At 46.1% G+C, this 20,561-nt stretch overlaps 1 protein-coding gene across 2 annotated transcripts in view; it reads right to left on the bottom strand.

Annotated features, from left to right (window-relative positions):
* Cpne4 (copine 4) overlaps window positions 1-20,561 on the bottom strand; it is a 122,937-nt gene that overhangs the window by 12,198 nt on the left and 90,178 nt on the right. Inside the window, exons 7-9 of one of the 2 annotated variants that reach the window (XM_048334591.1) lie at window positions 9,001-9,099; window positions 8,243-8,329; window positions 5,302-5,361 (exon numbers count right to left, since the gene is read on the bottom strand). In XM_048334591.1, the coding sequence (XP_048190548.1) occupies window positions 5,302-5,361; window positions 8,243-8,329; window positions 9,001-9,099 (246 nt within the window). Of the gene's footprint in view, window positions 1-5,301; window positions 5,362-8,242; window positions 8,363-9,000; window positions 9,100-20,561 lie in introns of both variants that reach the window. The other variant, XM_048334592.1, reaches the window with a different exon arrangement.

The raw sequence follows: 20,561 nt of genomic DNA, 5'->3' as shown, positions 1-20,561 counted from the left end.
CTCTTATCTCCAATAAACCAGCAGAAAAACCGCAAGTGGAACGGTGGCTCAAAGTGGTAGAGTGCTAGCTTTGAGCTAAAAGAGCTCAGGGACAGCATCCAGGCCCCGAGTTCAAGCCCCATGACCGAAAACCAACAAACAAAATAACAAGTTAGATGAAGAAGGAAATAAAACCTAGTGGTCCTCACTTCCTAGCCCCTTCCCTAAGTCCAATGGTTTAACACCTTCAAACCAAAACCAGACATCCTATTTTCTCATGGGACCAGATAGCAAGCCATAGTCTCAAGTGCAAGTACGCGGTCTGAAGACTTTATTTTTCCTTTCTAGCAAAGTGGCAGTTCCTTAAAAAAAAAAAAAAAAAAAAAAATCTCATGAAGCTAGAGATAAAATATCCCTCCTCGGGAGGCGGCCTTTTCCTGGGGGGCGGGAGGGGGGGTGGAGGGGAGAGGAGGATTCTCTGTGCTCTTTACCGTTAGCATGAGTGGAAAGAGAACAGAGTGTGAAAGGTTAGATTTATTTTAGGAAGCGATGGGGAGGCAAAGCGAAAGACGGGATTAAGTTGAGAAATAAAAGCAAGAAAGTCACGGGGGGGGGGGGCCGGGGCGGGGGGGGGTGGGGGGGCAGAGGGCCGGATGCCAGTCTGGGTTCCTGAATGCTGGGGAGTTCAGCAGAGTCTCTCTGTGCTTCCCCTGATCTGCTCGGGAGTATTCAGGAGAACCGTGGTTCGGGTATGGGCTCCAATCTTCTCAGCGGGCCGCCGGAGAACAGGTGCCCATGGCTTTTTCCTTCTGCTCGGGAGGCTACCACTCATTTTTTTGGAAGCAGAACTTTGCAAAAAAAAAAAAAAATCCCGTAAGGTAAAAAGAAAAGAAAGCTAAACACTCCCCGGGAGGAGGTCACCAAGTCCCCGTGGCCTGGAGCTGGATTCTCAGTCACAGCTGGATTCTCAGTCACAGCTGGATTCTCAGTCACAGCTGGAAATGAATGAATGACGAGCCTTTAACTTCTTCCCAATCCTCTTGAACCCTCGCTTCTTACCCACAATCCACCTTTCCCGTGCCACATGCCCAGAAGACTAAAACAGGTTAGCAGGCAACGAGTCTTGGTGAGGAGTTTTTGTTCACTCCGGGTCCTTTCTCGAATGAGAGGCTCTGTTCTTCCTAAGTCTTCTGTTTGCACAAGACTCCACACAGCGGGAGCTAGAAACGGGGAGGCATTGGTTCCCCCCATCAGTTGCTGTTTGTTTTTTGTTTTTTTAACTACAGGTTCAACCGACAGGACTTACATGCTCATTTCTGAATCTCTCTGTATTTTAATCCAGGGTAGAAAATAAAGATGGGAGCCGGGCCCCAGTGGCTCCTACCTGCAATCCTAGCTACTCAAGAGGCTGAGATGGGAGGATCACAGTTCAAAACCAGCCCAGGCAGAAAAGTCCTTGAGACTCCCATCTCCGAATAACCACCAAAAAGTTGGAAGTGAAGGAGTGGCTCAAAGCGGTAGAGCACCGGCCTTGAGTAAAAAAGCTAAGGGAGGGCTGGGAAGGTGGCTTAGCAGTAGAGTGATTGCCTAGCATGCAGGGAGAAGCCCTGGGTTCGATTCCTCAGTACCACCTATACAGAAAAAGCCAGAAGTGGTGCTGTGGCTCAAGTGGTAGAGCGCTAGCCCTTGAGCAAGAGAAGTTCAGGGACAGTGCCCAGGCCCTGAGTTCAGGCTTCAGTACTTAAAGGCAGTTCTGTAATTTGCACAGCCATTGGATTTGATTGCTGGACATTTGTGTGGCTAGTGGTTTGTCTCTGAAAAAAAAAAATCTGTTGACATGAACCTATTTCTTCAGGGTTCGGGGGGTTGGAATCTGTAAAAATATAATAACTTTTGAAGGAAACCTTTCGTTCTTCTGCGTCTTCCTCCCAAAGACCTTCTGGAGTCTGTCTCTCCTGTGCTGTCTGTGATTTTGTCGTGTGTGTGTGAAATTCGAGTACCTGGTTTTATTTTCAGCTGCAGTGCCATGTGTCAAATCCAGTCTCCTCTCTCCTCCTCTCCCCTCTCCCAAGACTGTGAGGGCACAGTCGCTCTGCAGTTCTTGTGACTCCAGGACTAGCCAGAGGTACAAAGCTTGTCCTCAGGGGTGCCCTTGACCGCCGCCCCCCCCCCCCCAGCATCTGCGTGTGTGTGCATTTTCTAGGATGTAGGGAATGCAGATTGTGTATCAGGTTCTCAAATATCCAGGTGACCAAAAAAAGAGTGAGCATGATTGACCCCGAGCTCCTTCACAACACCGTGAATCTCTGCCCCTTCTCTTTTGCTCAGGGCTAGATTCTAGCCTGAACCTTCTGCCCAGTCCTCAAACTGCTACCCTCCTTTCCCCCTTCTTGCCTTCTCTTTTGCTTGCTTTTTCCCCCTTGTTTCTTTTCTCTCCTTTCTTTCTATTTATTTTTTTCTTTCTTTCTTTCTTTCTTTTTTCTGTCAACACTTGGGCTTGAACTCAGGATCTTATGTTCTCCCTTGTCTTTTTTTTTTTTTCATTGTTGTTGTTCAAAGCTGGCACTCTACCACTTGAGCCATAGCTCTACTTTCTGGCCTTTTTGACGGTTAATTGAAGATCTCCAAGGAGATAGAAGCAGGTCTCAGTCAAAGCTACTGGGCTTTCCCTGGGTGCTTGGGTTCTGTTAGATACCAAGGGGAGTTTCTGCCCCTGCAACAAAATCCTTTTCCTCCTCTTCCTCTGCCCCTCTCCATGCTGAGAGGTCTCTGTCTCCTCACTTCTCATCTCATTCCATTTCCATTACATGTTGCCATATGCCCTGATAAAATTACGGGGCAGAAAATAAGCACTTGCAGACGAAATTGAAGGATGCTAATTTTTTCTTGTCAACTCAGGGCCAGGGTACCATCACTGAGTTTTCACTCTTCCACTTTGTGGCACAGCTCCACTTCTGGTTTCCGGGTGGTTCATTGGAGATATAAGAGTCTCACAGGCCTTTCCTGCCCAGGCTGGCTTTGAGCCGCGACCCTCAGATCTCAGCCTCCTGAGTAGCTGAGATTACAGGCGTGAGCCACCAAGCCCACAGGTGTAGGTTACTTTTTAAAAATTAACTCTCAGCTGGAATATGGCCTAGTGGCAAGAGAGCTTGCCTTGTATACATGAAGCCTTGGGTTCGATTCCCCAGCACCACATATATGGAAAATGGCCAGAAGTGGCGCTGTGGCTCAAGTGGTAGAGTGCTAGCCTTGAGCAAAAAGAAGCCAGGGACAGTGCTCAGGCCCTGAGTCCAAGCCCAGGACTGGCCAAAAACAAAACAAATAAAAATTAACTCTCTTCATTATGATGTTTAAAGAAATATTAGATGGTCATGCTTAAGCAATAAGAGATGGTAGCCTTCCCCCAAAATCACCTGCCTGAAACCAGTAATCCCCTGACTGCCAATCACCTGACTGTGAGTCAGCCCCTAGGCTCTGAGGTCACTTCCTCATCTGCTGAGGTCACTTCCTGAATGGCCCCAGGTCACGCCTCCTATGGATAGTGAGGGGCTCCCCAGGCTCTGAGGTCACTTCCTCATGCACTAAGGTCCCACCTCCTGCCTCTAACTAGATAATCCCACTCGACCACAGTCCTCACCCTCTTTTCCTTTCTTCTCAAGCCTCCATTTCGTGGGGGCTGGCAGTTTGCTTTCCCCCCAATAGACTCTTTTTTTCCTGAACCACATGAGGTTTCCTTTCAGTGAACCTTACAGTTCCTTAGAACCTGAGACCCACACTTGAATCGGTGGCACTTTGGGGGTCCATTTTTTTTGGAGGGGGGAGTTGGGGAGCTGATTCTCTGCAGCATAACCCCAAGGGCAAAGCAAGCCCTTGAAGGTTGAACCAAGACTTGTTCAAGAGCACAGGATCTACAGAATGTAAAACAAACAGAAATCGATAGAGTTTTCCCTTGGTGGTGGGGGTGGGGGTGGGGCGGAGGGAACCTATAAATAGTTTCCTGAAATCATTCCTTTGCCTAATGTCTTGGGAAGCCATTTCCAGTTGTTATCTTCTATGACATTACTTACTTTTCTCATTCCATGAGACTGGATATCCAGAACAAGAATCAACCAGGAGGACAGCATGTGGGTGGGAGGTGGGGGGGTGGGGGGTGGTATGTGTGGCAGGGAGGAAGGGGGGAGGGCAGAGAGAACCTGCTTGCTTCCTTCTGTATGAAACCAGTGTGTATCATTAGAGAAAGTTGGGCTTTAAAGAAGTGACTAAATTATCCAGGTGCTGGTGGCTCACGCCTGTCATCCTAGCTTCTCAGGAGGCTGAGATCTGAGGATCACAGTTCCAAGCCAGCCTGGGCAGGAAAGTCCGTGAGACTCTTATCTCCAATGAACCCACCAAAAAAGCCAGACATGGAGCTGTGGCTCAAGTGGTAGAGCACTAACCTTGAGCAAAAGGAGCTCAGGGACAGTGCCCAGGCTGAGTTTAAGCCCCAGGACTGGTTTAAAAAAAAGTGATTATTTAACTTCTGTCAGTATTCAAGGCTAAACTGAGAGCACTGAGTTTAGGGGGAACATAAGTAGCCTTTCCTGAGATGAGCACCGGGAGAAGCTGGCCTCTTAATCTCACGGACTTCTGTCTATCCCCCGTGGGGTGGCCCATTTTACTAATCTTTGGAGAATCTCCTATCTCTGGTCCCTGCTATACATTGGTTCTGTCAATTCTCTTGACTCCAGATCTGAACAATAACAACGATAAATAACAACAGCAACAAAAATGCAGTCCATTTCCTAGACTTTGCTCCTGTGACCAAGGCCTTGCAGGGAATGAACAAGGGCTGAGCTTCACCGTGATACTTCTCTAAGACGAGACACATATAAATTCAATACCTCTTGTTTTACAGCCATGTTGTTTTTCCTGAGGGTTTGTAGCATTTTTTTTCTTTCTTTCTTTGCCCACCCTTCTCTGCGAGTGATGGGAATGGGCAGTGTATGCATGCAGTGGTGCCTGACGGTGTTACTCAAGGAAGGCCGGCTGTGGTTGAAGCATGAATCTCCTCAAATGACGCTGAGAACTAGACTTAACAACTGTGTGTGTGTGTGTGTGTGTGTGTGTGTGTGTGTGTAAATCAAACAGCACCAGGAATATATACTCATTTTCAAAGATAATTCTAGACTCTACATCAGCGATTGGTCTTTTGAATAAAGCTGACCCAGGGTTTGAGTAGACTTTTGAATCTTCATGTTCCCCCAACCCTCCCGTCCCCCCTGCCCCAAACCCAACCATCTACTCTTTACTCCACGAACAAGGACAGACATGGAAAGGACTTACTGTAAACTGGATTTGACAGCCGCCCATAATGTAGTCCAGGAAGGAATGCATCTTGTGGATCTGTATAGGAGAGGGAAGTGGGTTAAGAATGCTCTGCTGTTTCCTTACAGACTGGAGGGCTCAACTTTGGAGAAACGAGAGGAAATAGCAGGGGGAGAGAGAGAGAGAGAGAGGAAGAAGGAGGAGGAGGAGAGGAGGAGGAGGGGGAGAAGGAGAAGGAGGAAGAGGAGGAGGAGGAGGAGGAGGAGAGGAGAGGAGATGAGAGGAGAGGGAGACATGAAGAGAGGGAAAAGGAGGGAGAAGAAGGAGAACCTGCAGAAATAGACGGGTGATGCCTAAGTGCTAACTGCCTGTGTGAAGATCAATTCGTTGCTGAGGGTTTGACAAAGGACGGAAGACATGCCGTGCCACGTGGCAGGGTCACACGAGAAATATCTAGGTCAGCCAGGTGAGGAGAGAAGGAGCGAGGGGCAGATTTCTAGAAAAAGCCTTTTCTTGTGCTGTGGCTTTCCACAGGAAGGAGGAGCTATCCAATCGTTTACATGTTTTAGCCGGTGATAGAATACACCGGGAATAGTGCTTTCACCAGTGAGCATTCAGAAGGGAGGTGCTGGAGGGCAAGGACTCGTGGTGGGGGAGCTTTGCACATCACAGGCATTGCTGGCTGGCATATTGTTTTTGATCTCTGTAGGAATTAGGTGACCCTGAAACCCCGAAAGCAGCAATCCCTCCTGGTCAAGGCCCTTAGGTGTCAAAGCATCAGACATATAGAAAACTGGGTTGGGAAGGTGGCCTAGAGGCAGAGTGCTTGCCTAGCAAGCACGAAACCCTGGGTTTGAGTCTTCAGTACCACATACACAGGAAAAGCCAGAAATGGTGCTGTGGCTCAAGTGGTAGAGTTGTTAGCCTTGCGCAAACAGAAGCTCAGGGACAGAAGCTCAGAACTCAGGTCCTGAGTTCAAGCTCCAGTACTGGCAAAAAAAAAAAAAGTAAAAATAAATATAGAAAATTAAAAACAACAACAACAAAAAACCTGAGTAATATAATGATCTCATTTGGCCCATCATCCTGCATGATTGTTTAGTCTCAGCAACTGGTTTAAGGGGTAGGCATGAGACCCAAGCAGGACCAATCAACTTTTCCCTTTGTGTTGTTGTGTAAGGACTGTAATCCTGCAGGTTTTGGCTGCCTTGGAGACATGGTATGGAAGGAAGAATGCAATCTATGTTCTCTCTCTCTCTCTCTCTCTCTCTCTCTCTCTGTCTCTGTCTCTCTCTCTCTCTCTCTCTCTCTCTCTGCATGTTAGGATGGTTTGGCTTAAGACTTTTTTTGTTCTTCTCTTTTTACTTTATGACATGCATTCATCAGAAATACAGACTTTGAATTTCGCTCTTTCTCCAGTTTCCATGCTAGGGCTATGGATTCACTCTCCATGCTAGATGCCAACAGACAGCTGAGACTTCCAGCAAAGCCACAACAATGAGGGGAAAGAAGCTCGCTCCACAGTGCATGCTGAGCTGTATCTGGGAGAGCGCACGTACTTGATGCATTTTCAGCTTACGAGATCTGCAAATTACCTTGGGCTTATTGGAACACTACCCCATTAAAAAAAAAAATGAAGACTAGAGCCAGGCGCCAGTGGCTTACACTTGTAATCCTAGTGACTCAGGAGGCTGAGATCTGAGGGTCACGGTTGGAAGCCAGGTTCCTGCGCAGGGAAGTCTGTGAGACTCTCATCTCCAAAATAACCACCAGAAAACCACAAGTGGAGCTGTGGCTCAAGTGTGCTAGCCTTGAGCTGAAGAGCTCAGGGACAGCACCCAGGCCCAGAGTTCAAGCCCCACAACTGAAAAAAAAAAAAAGGAAAAAAATGGGGAATGGGGGTTGGAGACATGGCTCAGGTGGTAGAACACCAGCCATGAGCAAAAGCATCAGATACCAAGTTTGAGTCCTATTCTCAGACAAATAATAACAAAAACTGAGGACTGCCACTATGTATAAAATTCAGATGGCAATTTGGTCCTATATGGTGGAGTCAGACAAATATGGGTTAATAATACCTCCATTCACATTCGCGCTTCTGTGCTGCTGAGCTACTTACTCAGCGGCCTCACTGGAAAGCAGAAATGTCAGGGTTGCCATAAAAAGTGAGATGGAATTGATTAGGCATACTCAACAGGCAGAGGAATTCCCCTCGCGTATGATTTCAAGAGATTTTAATTATTACATGGGAGTCTCTGTGAAGCCGGGAGGCTCTTTGGGAGAAAATTCTAGGCCTTTTCAATCTTCTCCCGTGCCTGATGTCCACAGCACCCTTGAAGCACTGTGAAGTGTCACAGATAAAAGTGCTGAACATTGGGGCCCTAGAACATGGAGGCTGCTTCCTTTGGGAAATCTTTCTTCAGATATGTGACTTTGGCAGGGAATGCTGTCATTGGGGACAAGGGTGGTGACATTAGGTTATCAGAGATCCAAGGCCACTCCTGTTTTGTGTACATATATATATCATACATTCTCTCTGTATGTCCATGAATACATTGATTTCTGGTGTGTGTGTGTGTGTGTGTGTGTGTGTGTGTGTGTGTGTGTGTGTGTGTGCCAGTCCTAGGGCTTGATGAGCTCAGGGTGCTGTCCCTGAGCTTCTTTTGCTCAAGGCTAGCACTCTACCACTTGAGCCACAGCACCACTTTTTCTGTGTATGTGGTGCTGAAGAATCAAATCCGGGGCTTCATGCGTGCTAGGCAAGCACTCCACCACTAAGCCACCTTCCCAGCCTTACATTGATCTTTTTTTTTTCTGAGTTATTTTTGTCTCTCCCTCTGGCCATCTCATCTGAATGCTGGCTCCCAGAATTCCCAACCTCTATATTCATATTCCCGAAGCAGAGAGAGAGAGAGAGAGAGAGAGAGAGAGAGAGAGAGAGAGCGGTGTGGAGACGTACCTTACACTGATTCAGAATCACCATGCCTGAGTTTTTGTAATTCTTCTTCTTGGCTTTGTACTTGGGGTTAATGCATTCCCACTGCACCTGCGGCAAGAAGGTTTGTAGCATGAGAGCCTGCTGTGCTTGGGCAATGTCACTCAAAGGCAGAGAGCTCAAGCACCTGGCTGCTTCTCTGGGCCCGTTGTCCTTCACTGTCCTGTATTAGAAGGCTGAGAGAGGTCTCAGGACAGCAGCCACTGAATCGAAGGGGGCCATGCAGGAGGAGTGACTGAGAAGGAAACACTGAGATCAGACTGTCTGGGGTTTGAACTCAGGGCCTGGGTGTTATCCCTTAGCTTTTTTTTTTTCTGCTCAAGGCTGGTGTTCTACCACTTGAACCACAGCTCCACTTCTGGCTTTTTGCTGGTTAAGTGGACATGCAAATCTCTTGGATTTGTCTGCCTAGGCTGGCTTTGAAGCTTGACCCCTGGATCTCAGCCTCCTGAGTAGCTCGGATGACAGACAAGCATGAGTCGCCACCACCCAGCTACATCCTCATTTTTTTTTTTTGTTTTTTGCTTTATCTTTTTATTTTTAATTTTTTTATTATAAAGGTGATGCACAGAGGGGTTACAGTTACATACATCCGGCCCCTCCCTCATTTTTCTCCCAGTGTACTTATATGTCAGCTTGCCAGTACAATGCCTCTCGGTTCAATGTCACCCCCTCTCATCAGGAATGGGGTGGGGGGAACGCCGGATGTTGTTCTCGCTGACCTGTTTCCCTTCGATGGCGCCTCTCATCTCCTTGAAGGTCGAGGTGAATTCGCCGATGAAGTCGTGCTTGCCGCTGGAGTCCCAGTCCCATACTATGCACTGTAAGAGGAGAGAATTGTGCTTTATCCTTCCCCTGTGGCCTTTGGGGCCAAGGGGAAGGGGGCAGACAGACAGGAAGGGTGGGTGGAGATCGCCGGCATATCCAATGGATGTTAAGTGATCAGGGAACCCAGTAGCTTAAGGAGATGTGGCATGGGTTGGGAGAGATGAAGCGGAAAGGATGGAAGGGTTGTCATGGATTCAGGTGCATTGTACTCACAAACTGATAAGTTGAATTAGAACTACTTAACAATAAAAAATAAAAATAGCTGCGTGCCAAAAATAAATATAAATAAATATATTTATACAAATATAAATATAATAAAAATATAAATATAAATAGCCAGGCACTGGCTCACACCAGGGTCATCCTAGCACTACAGGAGGCTGAGATCTGAGGATTATGGTTCAAAGCCAGCCTACACAGGAAAGTCTGTGAGGTGCTTATCTCCAATAAAACTAAAACAAAACCAAAAAAGAGAAGTGGAGGCGTGGCTCAAGTGGTAGAGCACCAGCCTTAAGCAAGAAACAAAGAAAAAGCAGCTCAGGGACAGTGCCAGGCCCTGTATGCAAGCCCCAGGACTGGCGCATACACGCATAAAATAAACAATAAGCAAACAAACAATAAATAAAAATTAATTGATAATGTTGCCACAACTTCAGTAAGCAGTGTAAACTTGATGAGGAAGGGTAGATAAATGACCATGGTTCTGGCTGGGCGCTGGTGGCTCACGCCTGTCATCCTGGCTACTCAGGAGGCTGAGATCTGAGGATTGAAGTTCAAAGCCAGCCCTGGCAAAAATGACACTCTTATCTCCAGTTAATCACCAGAAACCTGGAATTGGAGCTGTGGTTCTAAGTGGTAGAGCACTAGCCTTGTGCCAAAGCTCAGGGACAGTGTCTAGGCCCTGAGTTCAAGCTCCATGACCACCACCACCACCACCACTACCACCACCACCAATAAAATGGTGGTGGTGGGGGGAACAGGAGTCCAGGGAGAGCTGAGAAAAATCTGCAACACTGGGGAGGTTTATAAAGGCATTAAGGAGGTGGAAAACCATAGGTCTCATGTCTCTAAGTAAACGTTGGCACTGGAGAAGTAAAGGAGGAAGAAATTGAGAACTGCCTTAAAATCACCAGTTTGGATAACGGAACTGGGCATGCTGTTCATTTAAGATAGGGAATCGAAGGCCAAACGGATGTGAGAGCAAGAGGATGGGTTAGCATTTGCCCTCCGAGAATCCCCACACACGCCGGACCTCTAATCAACATCATGATTCTCTGAACTCAATGACAGGTAATCATTGCTCCTTCTAGCGAGACGCCAATGTCTCCGTTTCTAAACGAGCGGTGCTGCTTGTAGTTTATTGATTGCTGCCATTTGATACTGGGAGACAGCCTCCCCTCAGGTCCCCTGAGGAAGAAAAGGCTCATGAAAGACCAGAAAAGAACAGATGACTCCATTTGTATGGCTTAATAGGTCTAGAAACCGCAAGCTGCTCAGGAAGGACTGACGACTTGCCTGACAGCTCGGATGACTCGGCAGGCCCTGCCCAGGCCAACGCGATGGCTGTGCATTTCTAACGTAAGCCCATTTGTGCTTCCCTTGTCTAATGATTGGCACAGGTGCTCGGGACTTGGCTGTGTCAGAAAAGGGAATAGGCCCAAATCATTTGATGTGGATGAATTGATGAGCCAAGGCGGACAATAGAAAAGATATTCAAGCAGGAGGGCGCTGGTGGCTCACGCCTGTCATCCTAGCTACTTAGGAAGCTAATATATGAGGATCATGGTTCAAAGCTAGCCTGCGCAGGAAAGGCTGTGAGACTCTTATCTCCAATGAACCACCTAAACACTGGAAGTGGAGCCGTGGCTCAAAGTGGTAGAGCACTAGCCTTGAGCAAAAGAACTCAGGGACAGCACCCAGGCCCCGAGTTCAAGCCCCACAACTAAAGAAAGAAACTCAAACCTTCTAACCAGATCAGAAATCTTATTCCTTTCCTTCATGTCCTGTCCTGTTTTTTTCTTATGATACTGGAGTTTGAACTCAGGGTTTCACACTTGCTAGGTGGGTGCTATAAAACTCGAGCCATGCCCCATGTCAACTTAGCCAACTAGAAACCAATGCTAGAATAATCCAGTGTTTAGTTTTTTAAATTGAGGTGTGTGTGTGTGTGTGTGTGTGTGTGTGTGTGTGTGTGTGTGAGAGAGAGAGAGAGAGAGAGAGATATCTTTGAGGTCAGACAACCTGAAAGGTAGAGAGAAACTCTTTGTACCTCAACCTATCTGTTTGACTTAGCCATTTGCAGCCGGTCTTATTGAGTCATAAGGCTTGCTGACTAAATGTCAGTAAGACAGTTTAGAAGTTCCTGGATGAAATGAAATGAGGAGGAGAAAAAAAACAACAACAAAATGTATACAAAGATGTTAGCTGAAAATCGCTAGCAGAGCTGGCTTTCAGACCTCTTGGCCCTGGTAATTGAACTTTTCTGCTCATTCAGTTTTCTTTCCCCTAGCTCTATTTGTCTACGAGAAGACGAAGCAGACCTTTACATGAAAGTGTAAACACATCAAATTCACTGATGGTGTAAACATTGATAACTGCCTTAGAGGATCAGAAAAAGCAAAACAAAAACCACCCAACAAACCAAGTCTGATGCCAGTGGCTCATGCCTGTCATCCTAGCTACTCAGGAGGCTGAGATCTAAGAACCACAGTTCCAAGTCAGCCTAGGCAGACAATGCTCACAGACTCTTATCTTTTATGTCAACAGCAAAAAGCTAGACATAGAGCTATGGCCTCAAGTGGTAGAGCACTAGTCTTGAGTGAAAAAAGCACAGGGATGACACCCAGGCCCTGGTTTCAAGTCCCATGACAAACATCTCACCCGGTCTAGAAACTAGCGAAGAACAGGCTGCCTGGAATGAAATGATTGACAAGTAAATCAGATGTGTTGAGAAACAGGCGGAAAGCAAGGCAAGAGCATTCCAGGCAGGTAGCTGATTGATTCAAAGTCTCTGGGACTCTATACATACATAATTGGGTGTGAGTGATCGACCCAATCCATCTTTTTTTTCCCGTTTTTTCCAAGTAGCAGAGTGACCTCCCATTTCCTTTAACCTTTGTGTCCGCGATATAAAAATCTCTATTTCCTCATGACCAATGCCCATTAAGGATTCCCCCCCCCCCACCCTGGGACTACAATCTTCCTACTTAAGTTTTCCATGTAGCCAAAAAATAGCGTCCTGAGCTGCCATATTCATTGGTATTGGGCCTCACAAATATTTTGTTTGGGGGCTTGGGCTTGCCTTGAACTTCTATCTTCCTGACTTCTGTTTCCTTAGTAACTAGGATTAGAGTCGTGAGCCACCACACCCAGCTTATTAGGAAGATTTGTTTAAAAAAGAACTACGGCGTTTATTCTTCCTATACTGACAGTTGACTGTGTCTGTCTATCTGTGTGAATTGTGCTTTGGGAAAAGGGGGGGATGAGCTAGCCCATTATGCTTGGTGACATAAATTGCCCTTGATGGGGAAGGTCCAGGCTCATCAATATTGATATATATGGCTTTGTCATCCATTTAATAGCTGAAAGCTAAGGATCATCATGCATAACAATCCTCAAGGATAACGTGCAATTAGCACCATGACTGACTGGACAAAGAAAATCATGGGGGTAATCAATCATGCTGTATAAACACTTGTTGCTGGGTTACTGGTGGGGATGTGAAGGTGGACTCCCAGTTGTTCCAGCACTTTCCTGTCTTGATGGTTGAGTTGTGGTGGACTTTCAGGAGACTTAGTGTTCAGATCTACATATAAGGTGGTAATAGTCACCTGATATTCAAGTCCAATCTGGCTGTCTAGCTTGATTCTTTTACTCCCTTTGTGAACTTGAACCAAAGAAGATACCTCAAAATTTCTCATTTTGGCTCTTCACCGTTCATGATATTTCCTTTTGCCACTTTCTCTTCTTTCATTCAATTTTTCCCATCTGTCCTTCACCTGTGAAAGGAGCAGCTTATACTCTCCTGAAACACTTTCTTCCTATTAAGGGCTGTTGTAGATACCTCTCCCTTTTGAGCTGAGGAAGAATGAGAAATGCTTATTAATCCCACCAGGAGGGAGTGGTCAAGGCAAGCCAGAGGTTTCGTCTCCAATACGGGATGTTTGTAAAGTTTCTGGTGGCTTACATCCCTAGAAACAGGCAACAGGAAGATAGAGCTCAATGTTGTAATTCATTCCGGGATGTGTGTTGTCGTGGGGGTGGGGGGCGCGAGAGACAGAGATAGGGAAATGGCTACTGGAAAGAAAATATAACTTCTTTATCAGTGTAAGAAGTAATCAGAGGCTGGGCGCTGGTAGCTCACGCCTGTCATCCTAGCGATTCCAGAGGCTGAGATCTGAGGATCACAGTTTGAAGACAGCCCAGGTAGGAAAGTCTGAGTGAGACTCTTATCTCCAATAGACTACTTAGAAGTGGAGCTGTGGCTCAAGTGGTAGAGCACTAGCTTTGAGCACAAAGAGGTTCAGGAACAGTGTCCAGGCCCTGAGTTCAAGCCCCTTGGCCTCTCTGTATTAACCTTAGACTAGGATTGCACATACCCAACATGGGGATTGCCAGTCAATCCCCCATTCACATATACTAGTTCCTGTCCATCTCTCTCTTTTATTTGGGCAGGGAGCGTCAGTCATGGGGCTTGAACTCAGGACCTGGGCTGGCTTTGAACCTCGATCCTCAGGTCTCAGCCTCCTGAGTAGCTAGGATGACAGGCATTAAAACCTCGGAGGCCTGAATGTAGCATCCCCGTGGCCTATGACCTATTTATCAGAGTTGGAATAAAAGGGGGAAAATTTCTATTTTCCTGTTGTTGGTCTCAAGTCTGGTGAGTTGAGTTGCCTGGCTGTCCCAGTAGGACCCATGGCCTGAAGGCTGCCAAGAAGGAAAACACTGCTGAAAGTCATCAACCTAGCCATGGGGCCAGAGCTCAAGAGTCACTTAGCTGCATCTCCTAAACCACCTCATCTTGGCCTTGGGCTGTTCCTGGGTTTGCTTAGTCTTTGCTTTCCCTGGCCTTCCAGGGTTATTGGTTTGAATGACTTGGTCGGGTTGCTGAGTAATGGGCAGAGTACGTGTCTGGGGTGTTGAGTTCTATCTTTCTGAAGTAGATAGCTTTCCTTCCCCTCCCCCTACCCTGTGAAGACTATCAAAAGGTCCTAATGCATGAGCTGGTGGCTCACTCCTGTAATCCTAGTGACTCAAGAGGCTTAGATCTAAGTGATCATGGTTTGAAGCCAGCCCAGGGAGGAAGGTCAGTGAGACTCTTCTCTCCAATGAACCACCAAAAAGTCACAAGTAGAGCTGTGGCTCAAAGTGGCAGAGTGCTAGCCTTGAGCAAATAGATATATAAATAAAAATAAAAGCTAAGGGACAGTGCACAGAGCCCAAGTTCAAGCCCTAAGGCCACCTCTCCCTTTAAAAAAAAAAGAGAGAGAGAGAGAGAAGCAATTGTCGAAGTCTGTTGGCTAAAGACCCCAATATCCCATGCACAAAACGTCGGCCAGTTCTTCTACATTCATTTCTGAAAGAGCCCACAGGAAATCTTGCTGCCTGCTTTCTCTTTTCACCTAGAAGCTCCGCTTTGTAGGGTGCTCTCTGGAGCTTTGATCTATGAAAAGGAGCAAATTGGAGAACATGAGCCTGGGAAAAGGCTGCTCCTATTTTCAAATGAGTCATTCTGTCAAGGCGGGCGCGCGCTTTGTACAATGGGGCGTCACTTTGACGTGGGGCTCAGAGAGGAATTTGTAAGCCGTGTTAAGCAGCTACGCTGGGAGCACGTAGTGTGGCGTGTCATCTGGTTCAGCCGAAAGATCTGGAAACAGATGGACCATGGCTCTCCCCTGAGTCTCCCTAGCCCTGCACAAATCATTTATTTGGCAGGTTCTTTGTGCTCCCATTTTACTGAGGGCATGCAATTGTGATCCTTTGACCTTAAGATCAGGATTTCCCCAAAGTTATTTTGTTTTGTTTTGCTTGTTTTGGCAGTATTTCAAGGGAAACGAAGAGGGAGAGAGACAGAGAGGGAGAGGGAGAGGGAAAAAGAGAAGAGGAGAGGGAGAAGGAGAGACAAAGGGAGAGGAGAGACAGAGAGAGAGAGAGAGAGAGAGAGAAAAGAAAGTCACAAAACTCTAGGCTGTGTGTGTACATTGAAATGTAGACACAATCCCATTTAGGCCCCCTAAATGCCCCCCCCCCCAATTCTTCACAGTAGCTAAGAAACATCTCCAACATCACCAGCTTTCACTGTGTCCAACAGTGTGCCTAATTTCAAGGCCTATTTCTAAATCCTCCACCGCTATCTCACTTATCCTTGCCCAATGAGAAGAATCACTTAAAGATGCTTATTATATATGTAAGTGCTAAGGTCCTGGCAAAGACTTAGAAAAATCAATATTTCCAAGAGAGGAGAATCTGAGATCTGAGAATCTGCTTGTTGAATAGATATCCTTGGTGGGATCTATTTTTCTCCGCAGAGTGTGTGTGTATGGAGAAACCCTGCAGTGCCTTCTATGACCTTGACAAGGGACACTGAGGCTGAAGAGGCAGGTGGGAGGGATGGAGAGACTGAAGAGGTGGAGCTGACGAGACTTGACTGTGATTGGCAAGAGAAGCCACGCCTTCTCTCTCAGGTCCATGTCTCTATCCCAAGTTCTGTGGGTGGGAAATCTGGGCCTCACAACCACATCTGGTTCTTGGACTGAAGCAGTGGAGGGCTATTTTGCCATGTTCTCTTCGGGGTGGGCGGTGGGGAGTTGGGTGCCACCCCGTGAACTTCCCTCGGGACCTGCATCTGCTGTTCCAGTGACATAAGGCAGGGGAGATAATTTCCCTAAGATGCATAGGTAAAATGAATGGCAAGATGATTTCTGGGAGAACAGCCAGCTATCATGTCCCTGTTTCCAGAACACAACAATTACTGTAATTGTTTGGCTGAGTTAAAAAAAACAACACATAATGATGATATATGGCAAGGATATGATTGGAAGAGCAGGTTTCTTGGTATAAGAAGATGTGTAAGCTTTTAAATGGACAGAAGTTCTGATAAGGAGAAGTATTTTTATTTGGCCCAGTGGGTTACAGGTAGGGGTATGTGTCATGGAGTCATTAAAAACAAACAAACACAACCACACCTAAACTGTAATCCCATCTATCCTTTATGCCCTTCTCTTCTTTTCAATAAATGCTTATTAAACTTGGTTGGTGTTTATCAGACATTGTGTAATGATACTTCACTGGCTCTTAGTTTATTCCTGATTAAAGGCATTAGGTGACGCTTCAATGTGAGGACGAGCAGAGACCTCTGTATTAATTGGGGTCTCCATCGAACTACCCTCTGAGGATGGGAAGAAAGAAAACCAAGCCTTGCAGGGGTAGGAAGGAGCAGCAGGGTTGCATTACATGTCTTGACTTTGGTATTCATGGGTTGGAAAGAAGGAAAGAAAACAAAATATCTCATGAGAATTGAACCAAAATGGATATTCAAGGTGACAACCGGAACCCACAATCCCAGAGCAGCCAAAGTGCTTGAAGCAGACATTTTATTTTCTTTCCTTAATTAACAAAGAGGTACTGGGTTTGAGCTCAAGGCATGGGTACTGTCCCTGAGCTTATTTTGCTCGAGGCTAGCACTTGAGCCACAGCGCCACTTCTGGCTTTTTCTATTTATGTGGTACCGAGGAATCGAACCCAGGGCTTCATGTACGCTAGGCAAGCGCTGTACCACTAAGCCATATTCCCAGCCCAGGAGAACCCCTCTTAAGGACTCAGACTTTGTGAATTAGGATGAGGATCTTTTGGCCTTGAGTCATTCTTCTCCAGTCTTCCAAGCTTCTAGCCAGAAGTTTACTCTCTCTCTCTCTCTGACTGAGAATTAGCACAAAAATCTCATTACTTAGATGACCTCCCAAGCCCCTGTTTCTGTGGAAATTAGAATTGAATGCAGAATGACATTTTTTTGGGGGGGGGAATGTCTTTTTCCCACATTCCTGTCCCAAGCAATACAGCTACCTTTAACCTTTTGAAATTAAATTCATTTTTTAAAAAATGAAGCTACTGTGTAACCATTACAGTAATATAATCATTTTCTGAGTCCCAAGAGAAGACAGGACCAGTAGGGGGGAAAATTTCTAAGCAGAAGGTTTTTAAAGAGTGACTTTTGTGTTTCTCTAGCTCCCCTACAAACCCCTTCCCCTCATTTTTGGGCAAACCTCTTCCCTTCATTCTCTCTGGGGACATGTGTGTACATGGGGAGAGGGGTTATAGGCCTAGTAGTAGCTACTAATTTCAGTTTACAGTTGTGTGTGTGTGTGTGTGTGTGTGTGTGTGTGTGTGTATGGTGAGAATGGTCAGGAAGCAAGAAGCTGGAAATGAATGGAAGGATTATGGAAGAAATTCTTAGATTTACTGAGGGCCTACTATGTGCTAGCTCGGTCCTGTGACCAGTATTTAGATGTGAATATCATTTTATGCTCCTGGAACAAGAGACCATCCACACCCAGGAAGTGAAAGATCCCACCTTCTTTTCTACAGGAATAGCAAAGATCTAAAGCTGCTGCAGGCTGTGGATAAAATTAACCTAGGTACAACCTAAAGTCTTGGTGGCTTTCCAGTAAGGAGTTAGAATCAAAGACGCAGCAGGGAGTGATTCCAACTTTAGACAATACAAGTACAACTCCATGAAAAAGTCCTCAGATAAGGAAGAAGGGAACAAAAATTAATGTCACACTGACCAAAAATCAAACCAACCAACCAACCAAACAAAAAACCTCTGACGAACTGGAACTAGAAATTCATTGCCAAGAGAAATAATTGGAAGTCCCAGATCTTGAGGAGAAAATTGGGAAAGCTGGAAGTCTGAAATTGTTGAGGGTTCAACTGGAATTCTCTAAATTGAAAGGACAAAAGATGTATTGAAATTAGATGTCTCTTCTTGCCACTGTCCATACATCAGTGATATCTAAATGAATGCTGCCCTAAAATGAGATTCGATTTCAAAACTAGGAGCTGGAGTTATTTGTTGAGAAGTTATTTATTCTCATTGGTGGATGGTCTATTTAAATGTCTAATACAAGTAATTTCACTCATGCTTCTAGATCCTGACTGGGTTGCTTTGTTTTGTCAACCAATCCTGGGACTATGCTCACGCCTGTCATTCTAGCTGTTCAAGAGGCTGAGATCTGAGGATCAAGGTTCAAAGCCAGCCTGGGCAGGAAAGTCCATGTATCTTCAAGTAATGGCCAGAAGACCAGAAGTGTCACTGTGGCTCAAGGTGGTAGAGCGCTAGCCTCGAGCAAAACAGCTCAAGGACAGCGCCCAGGCTCTGAGTTCAACTCCCATGACAGACAAAAAAAAAAAAAAAAAAAAAGGCACTTCTAAAATAACAGGTTCTTTTAAAAAAATGTAAAAAAAAAAAACCCCACAAAACTTTTTTTAGACTATCTTGCCAACTAAAAGATGTCACAGAGAAGTGGGTGGAGGCAGGCAGTGCGGTCTTTGTTTTGTAGATTCAGCAACTGGAGCTCAGGAAGGTCATTCTCCAACATCCTGACCTTGGAGAGAGACCTTGGGACGTTCTAGAAGCTGCCCACAGCAAGGCCTTTCTTTTCAGCAGCCGCAGGGATGGCGGCGTTTCTGAAGCAGAGGTTACTCCGTGCAGAAATGAGTTAGGATCTCACTATTTGTGATTCACTCAGGGTACAAACTCAGCAGGGGGAGGTGGCAAACCATGAACAAACAGAAGGAAGATAAAAGAAAGAAAGAAAAAAAAAGGAAATCTCTCACTGTCTATGGGTCTAGGGCACTGAAAGGTTTCTGCTTATATTTATTTCTCTTAAAACCTAGAATTCCTCAAGTTGAAGGAAAAAGTCAGGCCAAAGGGTTTTTTGTTGTTGTTGGTTTTATAGCAACCTATTTCTGTTGTAAAGTGAATCAACAGAAGAGAATTTTCGTGTCTGTGTGTGCTTTTCCTCTAACTTTCATTGAGGCAACCTACTGAGGCAACCTACTCTAGTCAATAATTACTTTCCTTATATGTTTCTATCACAGATAAACTCCTCCTCCTCCTCCTCCTCCTCCTCCTCCTCCCCCTCCTCCTCCCCCTCCCCCTCCTCCTCCCCCTCCCCCTCCCCCTCCTCCTCCCCCTTCCCCTCCTCCTCCTCCTCCTCCTCCTGCTGTTGATACTGGGGATTGAACTCAAGGCCTTGTGTTTCCCACTTAAGCTATAGCCTCAGTCCCGCAAGGACCTTAGGAAAGCTGATCATAAAACCTTTCCCATGACTCAAGGCCCAACAGATGTTGTGGCTAAGTTTAGAAAGAGATCCTGGATGCAAAAACTAGTGACCCGCTGGGATTCTGGGAAATTCTCTTTAGCAACTTGAAGCAGAAATGAAGAAGAGAATGACGTATACCGTATTCAGGTTGAGGAGAGATCTGGAAAGCCAGTGATGGGTTCCATCTCCAGCTTCATGGTTGCTTAGAAACACACTGGCTACCTTAGAAATTGCCTAAATAGGGTTCTAAATGATTGTTTTTCTTCTTTGTTTTTAATCCTCAATATCACCGTACTTCAGGGCTCCACCATCTAGTATTTGGACCATAACCAGTCCCCCCCCCCTCACCTTCCTTCAAATCTATGGATAACCATCAACAATTCATCTCTGACCATTCATCTTTCTTTTCTCATGTCCAAAGATGGGTACCCTAAGGATTTTTCTTCAGTAAATTTCTGCACTCAGAAAACAAACAAACCGGTGTACTTATGCATGGACACAAGTTCTCCTCCTTGTACGCAAATGTCCTAATGGTGAAGTCATGCGTCCTTGCGCATCTAGGATGCTTGGGATAGCGAAATGAGCACTCACATATTGAGTGTCGCGAGAAAGACCTGGTACTGGAAGTCGCGCTGTGGCTTCAAGTGGCAGAGCATTAGCCTTGAGCGGAAAAAGCTTAGCAGACAGCAAGCATTTTCCTCCTTCACTCTATGCTCCTAGGTTTGGCTACTGATGCGTTTGCAAGTCCTGGAATCTGGTAGCATATGGATAACAGCTGCTGGGTTATCTGTGTCCAGGTGGAAAAAAAAAAAAAAACCCAACTGGTTGGCAAAACAGCCGCAGATGTTGGCCCGTGGTCCTGCAGTAGAACGAAGGAAAGGTCATCTCAAATCTCCTCTCACAACGCCAGCCTCCATGGATACTGACTCACTCAGCTGTTCGAACTCTCTAGTCCAGAAACCATAGCCCCGGCAGATTGATGATTCCCACATGGAGCCCCCCTGTGGGCAACAACTGCATGTGAACCTGGGGTCGTCGCTAAAAAGCAATGGAAGAGTGTGAAAGCGGAAGCACCAGGAGAGAGGACGTCAGGAGTGAAAATCCAGTGGAAAAGTCTTTTCCCATCATGGGAG

This window comes from Perognathus longimembris, chromosome 26 (genome assembly GCF_023159225.1).
Source record: "Perognathus longimembris pacificus isolate PPM17 chromosome 26, ASM2315922v1, whole genome shotgun sequence".
Taxonomy (NCBI): domain Eukaryota; kingdom Metazoa; phylum Chordata; class Mammalia; order Rodentia; family Heteromyidae; genus Perognathus; species Perognathus longimembris.
This window is presented reverse-complemented; position numbering and strand designations above follow the sequence as displayed.